The 18693-nt window shown below is 47.0% G+C and overlaps 1 protein-coding gene across 1 annotated transcript in view; it reads right to left on the reverse strand.

Moving 5' to 3' along the window:
• Window positions 1-16538: 16538 nt before the first annotated feature.
• LOC142587392 (uncharacterized) overlaps window positions 16539-18693 on the reverse strand; it is a 126598-nt gene continuing 124443 nt past the window's right edge. Inside the window, exon 4 of the mRNA XM_075698359.1 lies at window positions 16539-17835. Within this exon, the coding sequence (XP_075554474.1) occupies window positions 17606-17835 (230 nt within the window). The 3' untranslated portion in view covers window positions 16539-17605. The remainder of the gene's footprint in view (window positions 17836-18693) is intronic.

Here is an 18693-nt window from a genome sequence, read left to right on the forward strand (position 1 = left end):
TGTCACATGTGTGGGGGTACACTGAAATGCATATGTTAAAATGGGGCTGGAGGCCTTGTCAGATGACTATATAATTTCACATTTTGCTCCAAGCATCCTGGCAATCATGTATTGTTAAACAAATAATAGACAACAAACAAAAATAAAAATATAATCAGCCCAGACTTTAGTCACACCCCTGATTCGCCGCAGAATTGACACTACACAGCTGTGGAAGTGAATTGCATTTTCCGAATTGGGTTTTGCTTTTAATGGCTCAGAAACTTCCCCCCATAGCGTGTTGGCATCTAATAAGAATATTTTAATATACTTTGAACGTGCGCTATGCTCATTTTGTTGGGCTAGCCTGTTAGAAACAAGGCAATGAAAAAATGCCAGCCTGAAGCTAGGGCTCCTCCGCAATTCAAGCAAATTAAACAAGCCTGCACCTTAGTATATGTCAAGCAAAAAAGACACTACTTCATAATGGCGCTCTAGCGCAACTTAGTGCCATAACTTTACAGGCTGAAGTTTTGAAGCGTCTGAAAAATAATAAAAACACATATACAGGTATTCATACCTTGTTATCCTAGGTAATCAAAGTATTTTATATGTCTATAAATTCTAACATTACCAAGTACGTACTGCCTCACTTTGCCACAGAAATAAGCCAGAAGATAGCCTAAACGTCCACTGCACGTCCCGGCATTTCTGGCTTCCAATCGCCATCCAGCAAAGCACGCAGAAAATTATTAGACAATTTCACCGTCTGCAATATATGACGGCGCGTTTCTTCCCATTTATTCTACACGCAAAACATGTCTCCGTTCAAACCGAAGACCCAGGACAAAAAGCGGAGGCTTTAAGTCAAAGTCTCATCTTTGGTACGCCTACCTCCAGCACTTGTTTGATTGTAGGGACTGTATAGGTAGTTCATGAGAAAGAATGCATGATATTGAACATACTTAGTCCGTCATGCACTTAGGGATGCAAAGTTTTTGTGGCATTTAAAGCGATACCTGTCATCGTTGGTAAAGTCAACGGTGTCTGTTGCTGCCGTTGGTGTAATGCCAAACCTTACGTGGAAAAATAATAAGAAAGAAGTATTCTTATTTTGCTGCGATAAATTTAATTTACGCCCTAGAAATGCAGAGTAGCGGATGTTCCCTCTGAGCTAGCCAGCGTTTTATTCACTAATAGATGCGAATAAGACATTCTAGAAAAAAAAGTGACCATCAAAATTGAAAGTGGCTATGAATCGGACTTGTAGTAAAAATTAAAGGTAAATAAAAATTTGTAATCAATTGCGTTTTCTCGCCACTCTGTAATTTAACGATTACTCCGTTTACTCGATAAAGCTTACTGTCGTCGATCGTTTCACTAATCAATTACCTGTTAGCAGATAACTACTTGACGAGACAAGCTGTAACAAGTGACGCATCTTTGAGAAACTGAATTCGGCGATAACTACCATATAACACCCGAAATCATTCTACGAAGCGGCCTCGTGAAGCCTATGTTCAGCCAGGGAAACCCGGATGCTAAGTACTCTCCAAAAGATTTGCATACCATTGTAGACACTTGCTCGTCCTCGAGCAAGTTTTGAGGGATGATGACCACCTAATTGTTTTAATATGAATTCTTATTGCAGATATGCAATATGTGAAGGGCTATAGAGAACGCACTGAAAGTAACAGGCCAGTTTATTGTGTTTACTGAATCTGCGAAATTTCTTACTTAAGGGATTACTATTAATTAATAATTCAGTTGCTTTCGCAGTGCAGTAATTCGTAACTGTAATCAATAGCATTTGGGAATTTGGCGATTATATTTGTAATCGGTCACTTTTTTCTGCAACTTGTCCAAGTTTGCTTAAGGGGACAGGGTAAGCCCTATACTCCCCATGTATGTTTGGTTATATTGTGGTACGCTTTCTTCAGCACCTAATAGAGATATCGTCTACAGGTTGATCTCATTTTGTTCATTACTTTGCCTTCTATCTATTGAACCAAAAAAGTTTATCATACATAAAGCCGAATTATTAAGGATTTTTTTCTCTCCCAGACATGCTTTTAGACCAATTTTTTTTAATTTTCTTCTTATTTCACAAGAACTATTCATTGTGCAGCCTTAATTTTGGTTTAGTATATTGCCGCATAACCATTTAGTGTGCACACAAAAAATCAGCATACTACCTTTTCTCATATTGAAATCCATGGTACTGACGTAACGAAAACTCTTGTTTTGAGAAATCTGAGTTTCAAGTAATCAATAAATTAAATTCTACGCTCTTCACTTTGCGAAAAAAATTTTACCCATTTATTTAGTAGGAGCCAGCTGCGTAGACATCCTCTTGGTCAGCTTCGCTGTTCTTTTGCTGTAGTTTAGCTTCCCGAGCCTGTTTTGTTGCCTGATGCGTTGCTCTGTCAGCGAAGTAAACTCGACGCCGGTCGACTTACTTTAGACAGCGGACAGTGTTATCGCCAGGAGTTAGTCTGCATGCCTCAAGAACGTTACTTCTTAACCTGTTGTCATCATTGAATGTTAGGACTGCTTCCAATGTGGCAATCCTCAATGTCTTCTGTCCCACAAAGACAATTTTTGGAGCACGCTCCCACACCACGCTATTCAAAGACTCATTTGGGTTCTCGGTTTGTCCGTGCAGACACTTTGCCAGAAGCTCCGGCTGTGAAAGCTGTCGATAAATGGGCTTCAGTGTGTCGAGGATAGGTGGCGGATAGGTGGATAGTGTCTTTGTGTACAAAAGGCTTACCTTCCTGAACGTCTTGAAGGGACAGACGTCTGAGAGTATCTTAAAACAACTGGTGCTTTTGAGAGCGGCATGTTTTCCAGAGGATGTTATGCGCACGACCGTACAGACGTTTGTTAAGCGTGTAAAATTAGCAGCACCCACAAGAATGAACAATCCAGAGCCTGCTACAAGAAGAAAAAACTGGTTGTAATTCCAAATGTGCATAAGCTATCACACAGCCTCAAGAATGTAGCAGGCAGGTTTGATGTAAAGGTTGTTTTTTCTGCCCCTAACAAGATGATCAAAATTTGTGGTAAAATTGATAGGAAAGTGGCCCAGGCTGCTTCCACTCATGCTGGGAAAGGCTGTACTGTTAAGCATACTTCCCCGTTTGTGCACTGTAAAATAAGAGTTGTTTACGAGCTTTGATTTTCCTGCGGTCACGTCTATATCGGTCAAACAGGTCGTTGCCTGAATATTAGATTGTCTGGGCATAGGCGCTCGTTAACGGTTAATGCGTACTCGCATGTTTCGCGGCATTGCTCTGAGCATGGGTGTACTCCCCCGATCTATAAAAAACACAATACTTGCAGCGCATAAAAATCAGACCACGAGGGAGCTTATTGAGGCCTACTATATCAGCAAAAAAGGGTCGTGTTGTGTAAGCATGCCATCGTTAAATTTGCATGACAGTGAATTTGAATTTTTAAGCCGCCTCATAGTGTAGCATTAGATTGCAGGGTTTTGCGCTTATTGCTGGCGCCCTGATAATGACGCCATAGATGGTAGAGCACGTGGCTATGGGTTGTATACGTAAGTTTCTGTATGCCTTCGAATAAAGTTAGTTGTGAGTTAAGCGCTGTCCTGTGTGTTCCTGCCTTCTGTCTTCGTCTTATTGCGCTGCCCCTTCAAGATGTTCAACCAGTACCAACTTGCCCAAATGTCGATCCTTTTACCTTCCTGCACACTTTTGTTGCAGGCACACTAGCTGCCCGACCCCTGTGGACAAAGTCCGTGGCATGGGTTCATGTCAGATGATGCCATGTGAAAATAGGTTACCGAAATGGCCTTCCGAATCTCTTTCAAGCTTCCGACGTTTCTTTTTATGGCGAACCAATAGTAAGTCTGAAGCTTATCTATAGCGGCGTCCGTCAGTCGTCCTCTGCCCGAAAGGCTTTTTCCATCAGACAACTTTTCGGTCCTCTTCTCTTTCTTTAGCCGTCTCAATCTCGTGTCCATTCTCTTCTGCACGTGTGCAATACATTCAAGCTTTGTAACTTCAGTGCTTTCCTTATATGACTTCGCTTCTTTCACCGTCGGAAATTCTTTGCTGTCACCATTTCCCAGATATTTGATGTATCGCACTCAACGTCGTTCCTCACCTCTGTTGAAATTTGCAGTGCACCCGCAACTTCCGTGCCACTACTGGTGACTTGGTAGTGCCGATCGCAAACGTTTTCGTGCTGTGGATCAGTACATCCACCCCTTGAGCTGCACACCCGAAAGTGTTTCGCCATGACTGCAACATCGAGCACTTTTTCGGAGTCAACGCTCGTCGCAGAAACGATGCCACTGTTAAAAGTGTGTCCCCGTTTTTACCAGCTTCCATCCTAGGCAACAGCGATGTCATTATTATTGTCGTTCAGCTGCACAGCCTCTTCCACAGCTCGTTGCATCGAATCCTCAGTGGCAGCTTCAATATGAACTAGCAGCTCTTCATTGTACTTCGGAAGGTTCAGCATGGCACACAGCATACTTCCAGCAGCCGCTCCCTTACCTATGCATCTCAATGCATACACCGTTCTCGGTTGTCTTCATAGTCGCCAGAAGCAAACCTTTTCAGAAGTGTGGAACTATTGTGTGGCATCACACACCAAACAGTGCAACATGTAGACGCTGACAACACCTACGCGTTCAGCAGCATTTTCTTGAAGCGTCACCTCGCCGCCACATAATTTACACGCACAACTTCTTGCTATAATTCTAAAAAGTATGTTCATGTCCACAAGAGCATAACGAGTATCACACACACACACCCGGCCTTTCTTCTTGCGGCGACGCAGAAAGCTTCAACACCGAGGAGCTGATCAGGTCTGCTGCTGGCGTTCCAGGGCCTTCCGGAGAACAATTTCTTTGAGCGTCTGAAGCGTACTTATTTCCATGAAACCGACACGTTTGATATATCTTCGGTCTGCCCATCTTGGCACAGGAAAACAAGACTCAAACACATGCAATAATAGTTTGTCGTCGTGGAAGACGGCGCAGATACACCAGAACCAATGCTACCAAAGCTCAACACATGGAAAACGCGTGAAAGGCGGCAAACAGCGTCCCAGGTTTCTCATGAGTAGCAGCTTGAACACTGCTGCCAGACATCTTTTTCTTTTAGCTAAAATTGGGAAAACTTGGGAATTAAGAAATTAGGTTTTTTGAACAATAACGCTGAAACAAATCTACGAAAACCCGGCGTGCGTAAAAAGGGGCATGTCGCTGGTCTCTTTGCTTTCACAATGCTTTTCTGGGTTGATAGAACTTGCGCAAAATCAAGTGTGATACTGAAAAAGATGCAAAAGAGAATGTACTTTAATATTTAGAAGAAAACAAGAAATCACTTATTTCACGATATTCGCTTACCCTGTCCCATACACAGACGCGTAAAAGTCAGGCAAGTAAGCGCAAATGTCCCTTTTTCCAGAGAAAAGGTAAAAAAAATGGACGACGCTTACGCTTCGCCTTTAAGTGTGGAACGCAATAGCATTCAAACACCCCTGACTGCTTCTCACGTTTCACGGAAGCTGCAGGGTGTGTAACTGTAATGCTTAGCGGGAAACGCTGGCCGCGAACACAATGCACGAAGGCGGGCTTTCTGGTTGAAACACAGCCTCTTGCATGGGCTGCGATCGATGGATGGAAGTTATGAGCGTCCCTGTAACGTGCCAAGGTAGACGACGATTACAGCAGCATGGTCAGTGCAGAAAAGAACGAAGGTTTATTGAGAGCATTGCTTATAAAGACATGAATGCTGCGCGCTGTACACACTGCGCATCACCGATGCGCATCCGCGCTGATATAACCAGTACACGTATCCGATACATCCTCCCTCAGGCAACAAACAAAAGAGAGACTTAGATACATATACACATTTGTCAAAACTTATGACACTTGCTGAAAATGTTCATCATAATGAAGCTTCTGGGGAGGCCGGACGACACGAGTCGACTTTCTAGTAGCATCCATCGGTTGGATGCCAGGCGAAGGATTGCCGTCACTTGCTGGTAGCATTGATTCTACGGCTGTTTCTAGAGATGGCGCCTCGGAGGCTTGCGCTGTTGCTTCAGCTGGTGCTGCAGGTGCCGGCGCACGGGAGCTTTCCCAAGGTGGAATCCCCTCGCAGTCGTCATCCCTTTCACCGCTATACTGTTCACCCGTCCTAAGTAGATGTCGGTGGTTGCGCCGCAGAACACGGTGATCTTGCGTTCGTACCAAATAGGTAGGTGGAGCAGTTTCACTAACGACCTTCGCTTTTGGGGACCACGCATTCGCATCCTGAAGCCTCGCCTTCGTGCCTCTGCGCAGTATAGGCAAAGGCTTCCCGGCCTTGGCTTGGTGGTGCTTCCTCACAGGGGTTCGGGATACCCTACCGAACTCAGGAAGCTTAGAACGAAGTCGCCTACTTTGCAGAAGCTCACCCGGAGAATGCCCATCTTCCAGTGGTGTTGAGCGATAGGCTAGTAACCGCAGCCAGAAGTCCTCCCTCGCCTCGAGAGTCTTTCAGAATGCGCTTTACGATTTGGACACCTTTCTCAGCCAAGCCGTTCGACTGCGGATAACGGGGGCTGGAGGTTACATGATTGAAGTCGTATGTTTTCGTAAATCTGGCAAATTCATGGCTTGAAAACTGGGGTCCGTTATCCGTGCAAACTTCTACAGGTACGCCGTACCTGGCGAACATGGCGCTAAGGGCTGCGATCGTAGTTGCTGCAGTTGTGTCGTCAAGTTTCTCAACCTCAGGGAAATTTGAAAAGGCGTCGTAAGCAACCACGTACGAATTTCCAGCATAAGAAAAGGTATCTACGCCGGCCCTATACCAAGCACATTTTGGACCTGGCCGCATTTGAAATGGTTCATGTGGTTGCCTATACGCGTACTTTCGGCAGGTTGCGCAGCTTTCTACTGGCGCAGCGATTTCGCCGTTCAGACCGGGTCAAAATACAAGAGTTCGGGCCCTCTCTTTGCACTTTTGCAACCCGAGGTGGCCAGCATATATCCTGTTCAGGATGCTTTGTCTCATACTATTCGGTATTACAACTTTCGAGCCCTGCAGCACTATTCCATTAACGACTGACAGCTCTTTCGCAAAAGGCTTGAGTTCCCCGTTCGCCGGCTGCCCGCTTGTTAAGCTCTTCCACACGGTCTGTAGGTATACGTCACGAGACGTTTCTTGCCGCAGTAACCGCTGCATTTCGGAAGTGACCATGTAGCCCAAGGACTGCACCGCATGGATCTCCCCGTCGTCTGCGGTACCAGAAGTAGTGCCAACTTGATCTTTGCCCTGGTCAGCCGTTGAGCGTGACATGTCAGCGAGAACCAGCTGTTTCACGGGAATGTACTGCAAGACGAAGTTGTATTTTAGTAGCCGCAAGAAGAATCTTTGCACTCGCGGTGGCATGTCGGCGATTTCCTTTTGCGCGATCGCTATAAGCGGCTTATGGTCTGTTTCGATAAGCACTTTTCTTCCGTACACAAACTCGTGAAACCTTTCCCAGCCAAAACAAATTCCGAGTGCCTCCTTTTCAATTTGTGCATAGCTTTGCTCGGCTCGGGTTAATACACGAGATGCATACGCTACCGGTCGCCATTCACCATTGTAGCCTTGGAATAATGCTGCACCGACACCTTCCTTTGATGCGTCGCACGTTATCTTAGTTTCTCGTTGCGGATCAAAGATTGCAAGTAGGGGGGCGGTAGTCAAAACTTGCGTGAAGATTTGCCACTCTTTCGCGTGGTTTTCTGTCCATTGGAACTCTGCGCGGGACTTGATAAGCTCTCGTAAAAGCGCCGTTCGCTCGGACAACCGTGGCACGAATTTGGTGAAATAGTTCAGCACTCCCAGCATCCGCTGGACGTCAGTCTTGGATGTTGGTGTCGGCATGTTCGCCAAGCTTTCGATAAGCTTTGGGTCAGGCGATATGCCCGTTCGACTTATGACGTCTCCAAGGAATTTGACTGATTTCACACCGAACTTGCATATCTGCGCGTTGAAAGTCAATCCTGCTTTCTCGGCAGCCTTAAGCACTTCCGTCAACCGTTCATCGTGTTCTTTTTTACTGGAACACCAAACTTAAATGTCGTCAATGTATACCATCACACCAGGTAAGCCCTCGAATACTTGACTCATGGTTTGTTGAAATACCTCCGGTGCGGACGAAATGCCGAAAGGCAGACGCAGAAAACGGTATCTCCCAAACGGTGAAGAGAAAGTGCAGATCTTAGATGTGCGCTCGTCTAGCGGTATCTAAAGATAGCGGGAGTTCGCGTCAAGACAGCTGAAGTACGCGGCATTGGTTAAACGGGTGTCCCAATCCTCGCGCCTAGGAAGCGGAAAATACTTCCGGTAATGTACTTGTTGACAGCTCTGGGGTCCATGCACACCCGTAGCGTGCCATCTGTTTTTTTTTTGCCAGAACTAAAGGACTGGCCCAGTTGGTAGGCTCGTTCACTTTAACAATTATGCCAGCGCACATCCTTCTTTCAAGGTCCTTCTTTAGAGGCTCTTCCAGTGCCAAAGGAACCCGTCGAGCTGGTTGCACGACTGGCACCGCTTTAGGTTGCAGGACCGTGCTGTATGCCTGCTGCAAACAACCTAGGCCGTCGCAGGCATGCCTGAATTTCTTGAGAAGTCCGTCGTTGGAAATCTTGTCTACGGCGCTTGCTTTACTCTGGACGAGCCCCAAAGCCTCACTAGCTTCTAGCCCGAGTATGGCCTGACGGCCATTTTTCACAACAAAAAATCTGACCGGAGCAGAAGTATTACGAAGCCTTACTTCCTGCGTGGATGTTCCATAGCATGCTAAGGTACCGCCGTTATACGCTCTCAGCACCGAATTCGATGGCTTCAACTCTTCAGCTCCCCTCAGTTGGCGGTAAATTGACATGAGAAACAGGCTTGCCTGCGACCCCGTGTCCACTTTAAAGCTTATCTCGCGATTGCGAACTTGGGCTTTAATAACCGTCCAATCCCTTTCGTGACTAGATGTCGTGATCTCGAGAATGTCGAAGTCCTCGTCTTGCTGTTTTTTGACTTTGCTGACTACCGCTGACGCGCAACTACTTGCAAAGTGGTTCAGCTTGTGGCACAAACGACACCTCTTTCCAAACGCTGGGCATTGCTTCGGTTTATGCCAGCGGTTGCACTTGCGACAGTGAAATTGTTTTTTTGCTTGCTTCCGCTCTTTTGAGGGTGGCGCCGTGCGCCTCGATACGGCATCGACCCTGTCTTCCCCGCTACGCCATACTTCGCTTCGCTGTGCTGCTGTATCCGCTGCTTTACACATTTGCTCTGCTTTTTGCAAAGTTAGTTGGCTTTCACGAAGCATTTTCTCCCGTAGTCTAGGATCGTGCGTGCCAAATACGATCTGGTCCCTTATCATTGAGTCTTGCAAAACACCAAAATTACACTGCGCTGCTTGGTTTTTCAGGTCACGAACAAATTTTTCAAATGGTTCACCCTCCGCTTGCTTTCTTGAACGGCATACATATCTCTCGTGCACTTCATTCCTCACTTCGGCACAATAGGCATCAAACTTTCTCACCGCTGTACTGTAGTCGGTCTTGTCTTCGTCCAGCGCGAACTGGAAGTTGATGAAGACGTCCAGCGCGTCGATTTTCACTGAATGCGCCGTGCCCGAGAAATTGTGAACGCCCCCTGGAGATTGAAGCCTACCTCGTGGACACCAGGACCTCGTTCGCCGCACGATTCCGCGTCCCCCGGTCACCGTCACCCACCGGAAACAGGTCTTCCAGCCCCGTTTTCACGCCGAGTGCAACAAAGTGTTCCTCACTCAGCCCTGCCTCCCGGGAAAACTGAGGCCAGCGACCTGCGGAGGTAAGATCGCTGAGGTTGCGAACGCTCAAGATCCTCCAATAAGCGACCGCGACATGACGTGTTGAGACGCAGAGAAAGCAGTGTAATTCGGCGTCAGTATCTTGCGACGTACCGGTTGCCATAGATAACCGCAAAGTCACGGCGTTAATCGACAGGGGTGCAGACACCTCTGTTATGAGCCAGAATCTCGCGAGTATACTGAACAAACTTTCGACGCAATGGACCGGAACTCATATTTGTACTGCAGGAGGGCACGCCATAACTCCAATTGGCCGGTGCATGCACGGCACGAGTAAACATTCGGGGCTTCACGTACATCGGCGACTTCGTCATTCTTCCTGAATGCTCAGAGGACCTTATACTCGGAATGGATTTCCTTCAGGCGAACGGTTCCATCATCGACTTGCAAGAGTCTAGAGTCAGCTTCGCTACTACGCAAGCCATAGCAAACAGCAATGACAACGACCGTGACATCGCGCTTCGCGTAGCTGACCATCACGTCACGTCGCCATCCAAGAGCAGCGCGCTTACCCCCGTCCAATGCGACATGGAGGGCGACGCCGAAGGCATTGCTGAGGCAAACATCCCCTGCTTATTTAGCGCCACATCTGCATAGCCAGAGGGCTTCTTCAGGTGCACAACAATTGTTCAGTCGTCTTGCTAACAAATTTTAGCAATGAATATCGGCATTGGGGTACCGCGAGGAACAACAATCGCATTTCTTCGCGAAATCATTGACGTTAATGACAATGCCACATTATAAATCCAGTCCTCTCAGCAATCTGAGTTACCCAGCCTAAAAGAACGGATTCACGTTAATGCTGCTCTGCCAGACCATCAGAAAAACCGTCTACTGTATCTCGTGAATGAATTTACAGACTGTTTTTCAACGTCGTCCAAAGTACGGCGCACGTCCATCACAGAGCACCGCATTTAAAACGGACGAGTCTGCACGTCCTGTTCGGCAGCATCCTTATAGATTGTCGCCAGTGGAAAGGGAAGCGATCAAGCATCAGGTGAAAGAGATGCTCCAAGACGACGTGATGCAGTTGTCCACAAGCCCGTGGGCCTTCCCTGTAGTGTTCGCCAGAAAGAAAGACAACACACTACGCTTCTATGTAGATTATAAAAAGTTGAACCGTGTCACCAAGCGCGATTTTTATCCATTGCGAAGCATCCACGACGCATTTGATCGTCTACAACATGCCAAGTTTTTTCCCCGTTGGATCTTAAATCAGGGTATTGGCAAATCAAAGTTCATGAATAGGACCGTGAAAGAACAGCGTTTGTGACATCTGACGTGCTGTATGAGTTCCAAGTTCGCCCCTTCTGTCTCTGTTCTGCACCTGCCACCTTTCAGCGGATGATGGATACCGTGCTTGCTGAACTCCAATGGCAAACCTGCCTCGTATACCTGGACGACGTCGTCGTGTTCTCGTGCACGTTTGACGAACATCTTGCACAACTCGAGAGTGTCCTCGCGGCAATCCGTACTACCGGCCTCACGATCAAGCCTGAAAAATGCTACTTCAGGTTCGAAGCGCTCAAATATTTTGGCCATGTCGTTGATCCTAAAGGCGTCCGACCAGACCCCGACAAGTTAGCAGCCGTAGCCGAGTTTTCGCCACCCACAGACAAGAAGGCTGTCCAACACCTCCTTGGTTTGTGCGCATATTATAGGAGCTTCGTCGAAGGATTCTCGAGAATTTCTGAGCCTCTGACCAGGCTCACACGCGACGATGTGCCTTTCATTTGGGCGGATGAGCAGCAGCAGTCGTTCAATGAATTGCGCAAGCGCTTGCAAGCAGCCCCAATACTTGCTCATTTCGACGAAGACGCTGACATTGAAATTCATACTGACGTCAGCAATACGGGTCTTGGTGCAGTGCTTGTGCAGTGGCAAGCTGGTGTGGAACGCCCCATTGCTTATGCAAGCCGCAGTATCACCAAGGCTGAGAAAAACTACTCAACCACTGAAACAGAATGCTTAGCGGCTTTGTGGGCAATTAGTAAATAGCGACCCTACTTGTACGGTAGATGCTTTAAGGCTGTCAGCGATCACCACGCCCTGTGCTGGCTTGCCAAACTCAAGGATCTTTCAGGCAGACTAGCCCGTTGGAGCCTGCGCTTACAAGAGTACGATATTACAGTTGTCTACTGATCTGGAAGGAAGCACAGCGACGCTGACTGTTTGTCACACGCACCACTCCCTACGACGTCCTCGGATCCTGACCATGACTTGTCATTTGTCGGCGTTATCGACGCCATAAAGATGGCTGAGCACCAATGCGCTGACGCAGAGCTGCTGCCGCTGATCGAGCACATTCAACAAGTTGAAGGTGTCTTACCGCGCTCGCTCGAGCGCGGCTTATCATCTTACTCTTTGCACAACAACGTCCTTTACCGGAAAACTGCGAAAGTGGTCCAAATGCGCACCTCCTTGTCGTGCCGTCGGCGCTGCGCCAAGACATTTCGCATGCCTGCCATGATGAGCCTTGCGCCTGGCACCTGGGATTCGCTAAGACATTAGCTAGGATACGCCAGAAGTATTACTGGCCCCGGCTTTTTTCTTCTGTGAAACGGTACGTGAAGACCTGCCGTGATTGTCAGCGCCGCAAGAAACCACCAGTTCAATTACCTGGCTATTTCCACCCTGTGGACCCTCCTCAAGCACCGTTCCAACAGTTAGGAAGGGATTTACTTGGGCCATTCCTAGTGACCTCTTCGCGCAACAAATGGATAGTCGTTGCTACCGACTACTTAACCCGGTACGCCGAAACCGAAGCTATTCCTCAAGCAAACTCACATGAAATGCCAAGTTCTTTGTACGTCACATCGTCCTACGGCATGTTGCACCGTCTCTTATCATCACCGACCGCGGTGTAGCATTTACGGCCGATCTTATGCAGGACGTTCTCCAGCTGACGCATTGCTCCCACCGCAAGAGCCCTGCGTATCACCCTCAAACCAATAGATGAACTGAATGTCTGAACAGAACGCTGACTGATATGCTCTGCATGTACATCGACGTAAAGCACAAGACGTGGCACGAGATTTCACCCTACGTGACGTTCGCGTAACAGTGTTGTACAGAAAACTACACACTTTACGCCGTTCGAACTTGTATACGGGCGCCACGTCACGTCAACACTTGACGCCATGCTACCTCTGGTTGATAATAGCCCGACCAGCGAACACACGGAAAAGTAAGTACAAAGAGCCGAAGAAACACGCCAGCTTGCTTAGCATCGTATCCAGAGCCAACAGCATACCGACACCCTTCGATACAACCAGGCTTGACGCGACGTCCATTACAATACCGGCGACTTCGTGTGGGTAAGGACGCCCATCCGTCGCCGTGGACTCTCGGAAAAGTTGCGCCGCCGGTATTTTGCTCCCTACAAGGTTACACGCCGCCTCAGTGTCCCCTGCTGTTCTGACGCCCGTTCGCTCCGTAGTCGTGCTCGCGCTGAAGTTGTTCATGCAGTGCGCATGAAACCCTACTATGGGCGTACGTGAACGCCGAGATGTACATGAGGAGCTCCCTTTCTTGTCGCTGAAAGAACTTTTTCACGCGACCGAGACGGTCGCTTCTCGCATGGGGGGCAATTGACACATTGATATTGAGCTCCCGCACCGGGGGACGGCGCGCGCCAAGGTCGGCGCCATGAAAGACGATGAAGCGCGTGAGCTGCGCGTTCTTGTGGCCCGCCATTAGAGAGAAGCGTCTTTTTTGTAACACGCCTTCATCAATCTACGTTACAATATATAGAATGCTTAAAACCAGCTTAAATGCTTAGGATGCTTAAAACCAGCGCGGACGAAACGTCCACTCTGGTTCTACTTGCTAATATTTTTTTTTATTACGCAGTTACAGAACTTGTGTTTACAGGTTTTTTTATGGCAAACACTCTTCTAGTCCTATTATAGCGACCTATGTCACAATACGAAAAAAAATGCTGCGCTGAACGCGAAATTATGCGAATTTTACACAGCACATTGCAGTTAAAGAAAAGGCTATGCATGTAGAATATAAGTGGAGGTCCGTTTCTAATGCGAACCAACACACGATAATACAGAAGGTGGCTGTTCTTTGAACAGTGCGAAAAAATAACTTCCACGCGTGTGTGAGGCCGACGCCGTGCAAAAAGATGGGCCATATTTAAATGATTTGCTTCAACAAAAGAAGGGGTAACATCACTCAGCATGATAGAGACTCAAATTTGACTCCATATAAGGTGCTGGCAACGCAACTGAAGTTATATAAAAAGGCCATTTACAAAAGCCATGTTTTGGCACCACACTAGCTTGCTTTTTCTTTCGCGTTTCAACTTTCTGTAATGTTCTCGCTTATTGATATCCACTTCATAGGTATGTGCTATCATATAGGTACGTAGGCATCAGTAAGTAGATAGCGCGTGAGGTATATTTCCTTTGCTGGCGTCGTTTATCTATATTACAAACAGTGCTATCACCTTTTTTAGTATTAATAATAAACAACACGGTAACATGTAAGAAGACACTCTGCTTCGAAGTAAATCCAGACCAAACCAAATAATCACCGCAGGAAGTGTCTTGTATTCACATAGTATAGCCATTGCGTTGCCAGATAGTTTTGCACCAGAATTCAGCATCAACGCCGTGTTTCTCGCATACTTACCTGTGTTCAATAAAGGCAAATATTGGAGCGTAGCTAAATAATAACAAAGGCTTGAGAATTTGGCTTCGGTATAGGCCAAGGCTGGTTAGACCTTAGTTCGACAGTGCGACGCAAAACAAATTTCTCTTGGCGAAAGACTACATATATTTATTACGGTGAAACTGCATATGGCTAGCCAACTCGTCCGTCCGTCCATGTGTCGCGTGTACTCCTCCCGCGCAAGCCAAATGCGCCGTTGCTGTCCGTCCCAGCCGAGCTCGCGCGCAGCGGTTCCTCTCTGGCTTCCAAAATGTGTAGGCCACGCGTCATACGTACTCCTGAAGAGCAGGCAGGTTTCAATCAACTCCGCAAGCAGAATCGGGAACTAGCTTCTCTGCGCCGTGCCGATGTTGCATCCCGGGCTCAAGTACAGGCTCGTGCAGCCGAGCGCGCATAGCAACAGCGTACCGAGGATCCGGCAGCCTAACTAGCCGTAATATAATGAAACGCCGGAGTTGACTTAGTGATAAACACCGAGGCCGCACGTTTCAGCTTTGCTGGTTCACCATCTGTACGGTGTGCTTGGGCGGTGGTTCATCTTTTAGAAGACCTCCGAGCACAATGTATACTATAATCTTTTAAACAACTCATTGGTTTCAAGCACGCAGGGACAACACTGCATTTGTCAAACTACAACGTATCCATTGTGGTTAAAATATAATTACCAATAATTTATTCCGGAGAAAGAGAAAGATGCATCAGGCTCAGCTGTCTGGTACAGGCTATAAAAATGTATTATATTCCCGCACGTTTTCAGCTTGCACTGTATTTGGGAGACTTTTCATGACGTCTATAGTGGCCAAGTGTACGACATCAAGCCCAAGTTTTTTCTTCTTACGTGGCGGCGGGAACGTGGCAATGCAAATACGATCAAATTTTCCTAGATACGACACGATTTTCTGGGGCTAGGGTGCACTCAGAATGGGCGCGTTAGTCCGAATACATCGTGAACACATAAGGATCCGATGCACTTAATTTACCTAACAAATCAGTTCTGACACAACAGGCATTAAGCTACCTTTCTTTGATGAAATATGCAGGTATATTATCATAGTCAACGCGAATACTTCCTGAACAAATACACACAGATGCACAAATAAACCAAAGGGATTCAAATGTGCTTAAAGTAGTTCATAACGGAAACATTGAAAAGCACCTTGGAAGTTTGTTTTTGTTGCTTCATTGCACATGAGCGCATCAGTTGTTCAGATAAAATGCTGATTTTCGAATTGCTTTCATACTTAAGATCCCGCACGTTGACAGAGTACCAACAATTAATAAACGATTAACAGCGTTCGAATAATTTATCAGTCTGTAGGCAAACTTCTAACACGGGGTTTTCGTAAAATCGTCAGGTGGAAACGGTAGCTGCAGACTGAGGCAGCCCTCGTACAGCCGGTGTTGGTTCCTGTCTTCCTCTGAACATTCCTTCTTTAAGTTGACGCGAATGCTGAGAAATAGGAATATCTCATTGCTAATGGGGGTTTGAACACATTCTCCTGGGAACAAATGGAGAGATGATGAATGACGTCGTTTTCTGCGCGCCTTCCTTCTCTCCCCTGACGAGCAGCAAAGGGGCGCGCCGCTGGCGAACACGCGCTAACACGGGGCGCTCCTCCCTCCCCGGTCGTCGGGGAGTGTCGTAGTTCGGGAACAAACACTCCCCTGTTCCCGTGGGGCTGTGCCGCCTCACGATGGCGCGATGCCGCAATCACCTGGTGCGCTTCCGGGGCAGCGGAGAATCAGATCTCTATCTTGTGTGAAGGTTGCTTTAGAGCACCTGTCATTTTTTAAAGTTTAACATGCAGTGCAATAAAGAGCACAAATATCAAACTTCGGTAAGAAGCTTTTTATTCATTGTATATTGCAAATAACTGAGACGCGTTTTAAACCACGGAGCACGCATTTCTTTATTGCTTTGCGCGCGATCCTCAACTCGAGTAGCAGTTTAGTTGAATATACTATGAGGATCAAAATAACGTCCGGAAATAACAAAGGCACACTGCCGTTGCGTTGTCGCTTTTGTGCTGTCTTTATTTGTGCATTACTGACGCTTGAACAATAGGCAACTCGAGCGGCAGTACGGCACCATCGCAGGTTTCCAAATAAATGCCCGCTGGAAATCCATGCTTGTAAAATCAGACACAGTTAACATCGGCTTACCAGACAGTGTCTCGTTCACGTTTCTTTGTTCTTTTTTGTCGTCCTATCGCAAAGCTATGCCCCTTCGGCCTGTCAGTACGCTTCAACCGTACCAACAAAATACCGTTTTGCTGTCGCGCGCCACACTCAAATAAGTTTAAGGTTAAATAAAATACACAGACACTGCATGACGCGGTCGGTAAGAGAAGGCCAAGATTTTTCATGATTGCTTTAAGTGACCAACATAACTACAAGAATAACAGTTGTCAAACCGGAAATATCTGTGGAGCCCACGTTTCCGCAACGGGAGCTGTCTTCCCAATACGATCAGTGTCGTACCCTTGAGGCCCCTGTAAACGTCACTCTGTTTTTACACATATATGTGGCCTTTTTATATTACTTTAGATTATAAGTGTTTCTGCCAATTGCTGGTGTCAACCAAGGTGACCTACAACTAAGCAGTGTTAATACTACAAGCTTCTCTGTAACTGCTTTCCGTTTACGCTGTGAACATACGCCAACGCGACCATCGCTCACTAATTTTCCAGTAATCGCTCAATTGCAGATGAACAACGCGTTCAATGGGAAAACTTGAATTTTATTGGTGCGGTTCACTCTCGCTAAACAAAGCTCTGTTTACATTTTTAAGCTGTAGAAGGAGAAGAAGCAAGGAAGTGAGACCGCCCAAGCACCGATTTCCAGTGCGTGTAACAGTCACAGGCCTATTCCACCTTTGAGGACAGTTATAGACTGCATGCTGTTATACAGCGTTAGTTATCTCACTACAAGTCCAAACTCTGCTTCATAAGGAAGCTGTTCTACAACGCGCATCCTCTTGTATTGTGCAACTGTTCGTATATGCAAAACACGTTAGGCGTGCTCCCGTTACTGCTTCGCGATGAGAGAGGGGTTTCCACTCCTTCCACAGTCACCAAGGGCTTCCCAGGCCTGGAGCTTTGGGGCAGCGTCCACTGTCCGGAAAAGCCTGTGCGCACACACTGTTCACGCGCTCGAGAAGCGACGTGTTGAAGCGCAGCGCCGATCGGTCCACTCTGGAGGGTTGCTTGACGCAGTCGAAGCCACCGAACTCGCATATGCGGTAGTGGTGCAGCAGGGCGTCTTCCGGTGCCACGCGCTGAGTGGCCTGGTGACGGCCTCCTGGACACGCAGAAAGGCGCGGGCATTTTTGGTTAAATTTATCACTCAGTGGAAATTCTACAGCAAAGAACAAACAGGGACGAAAAAGTAGCAGTCTTACACAGCGCTGTCCCTTCGGGCATCGCTATTGTTCTCGTTCTTTTCGCAGGGAACTTTCACGTTCAATGCAGAACAACCAACGGCAGTTCAGTACTTTACATCTTACGTTCCCATGCAACAAAACTGATTAAATTAGAAGACTGCTTTGTGCAATATGTAGGTGGCGCGACTTACGATTATTACGCGTCTGACACAATTTCATACATTGTCGAACCTCCTTTAAAGCGAATAGCAGCAGATGTAGGTATTGCCTGGGGAAGGCCGGATCCTGTATTATTATCTGGTCTGTATGTTGTGTCAATTTACCTAAAGCACAAACTCTGTGCCTTCTCCATCGGACGAAAATCCAAGTTCATATTCTACGCAGAAAAATATTGCATGCTCCCAATGATGGGCGCGTAGAGTGCAGTTGTTAGCCGTGGCATGACGATACTTTGCGACCGCGCGGCAACGTAACAGCGTACTCTATATCTTCAGTCACTCAAGGGACGCGCCTATGACTTGTTAGAATAAATTATACAGCTCTGCAATGCACATAAGTGCACATACCTGCTGCTTTATTGAACTATGTGTTCCTGCCCCTGTAGTTGCCTCGTGTAAAACGCACAGCGGCTGCATCTTCGCACCTGATATATAACTGATCTATTGTAAAGAAAACATACCTTTAAAGAACATGTCTTCTTCACTATTCGTTCTTTCAGAACGACGGATACTACAATGTTGAGGAGCAGTCGCACCCTGTTCAATGTTTTGACAAAA

The sequence above is a fragment of the Dermacentor variabilis genome, chromosome 7 (assembly GCF_050947875.1).
Source record: "Dermacentor variabilis isolate Ectoservices chromosome 7, ASM5094787v1, whole genome shotgun sequence".
Lineage (NCBI taxonomy): Eukaryota > Metazoa > Arthropoda > Arachnida > Ixodida > Ixodidae > Dermacentor > Dermacentor variabilis.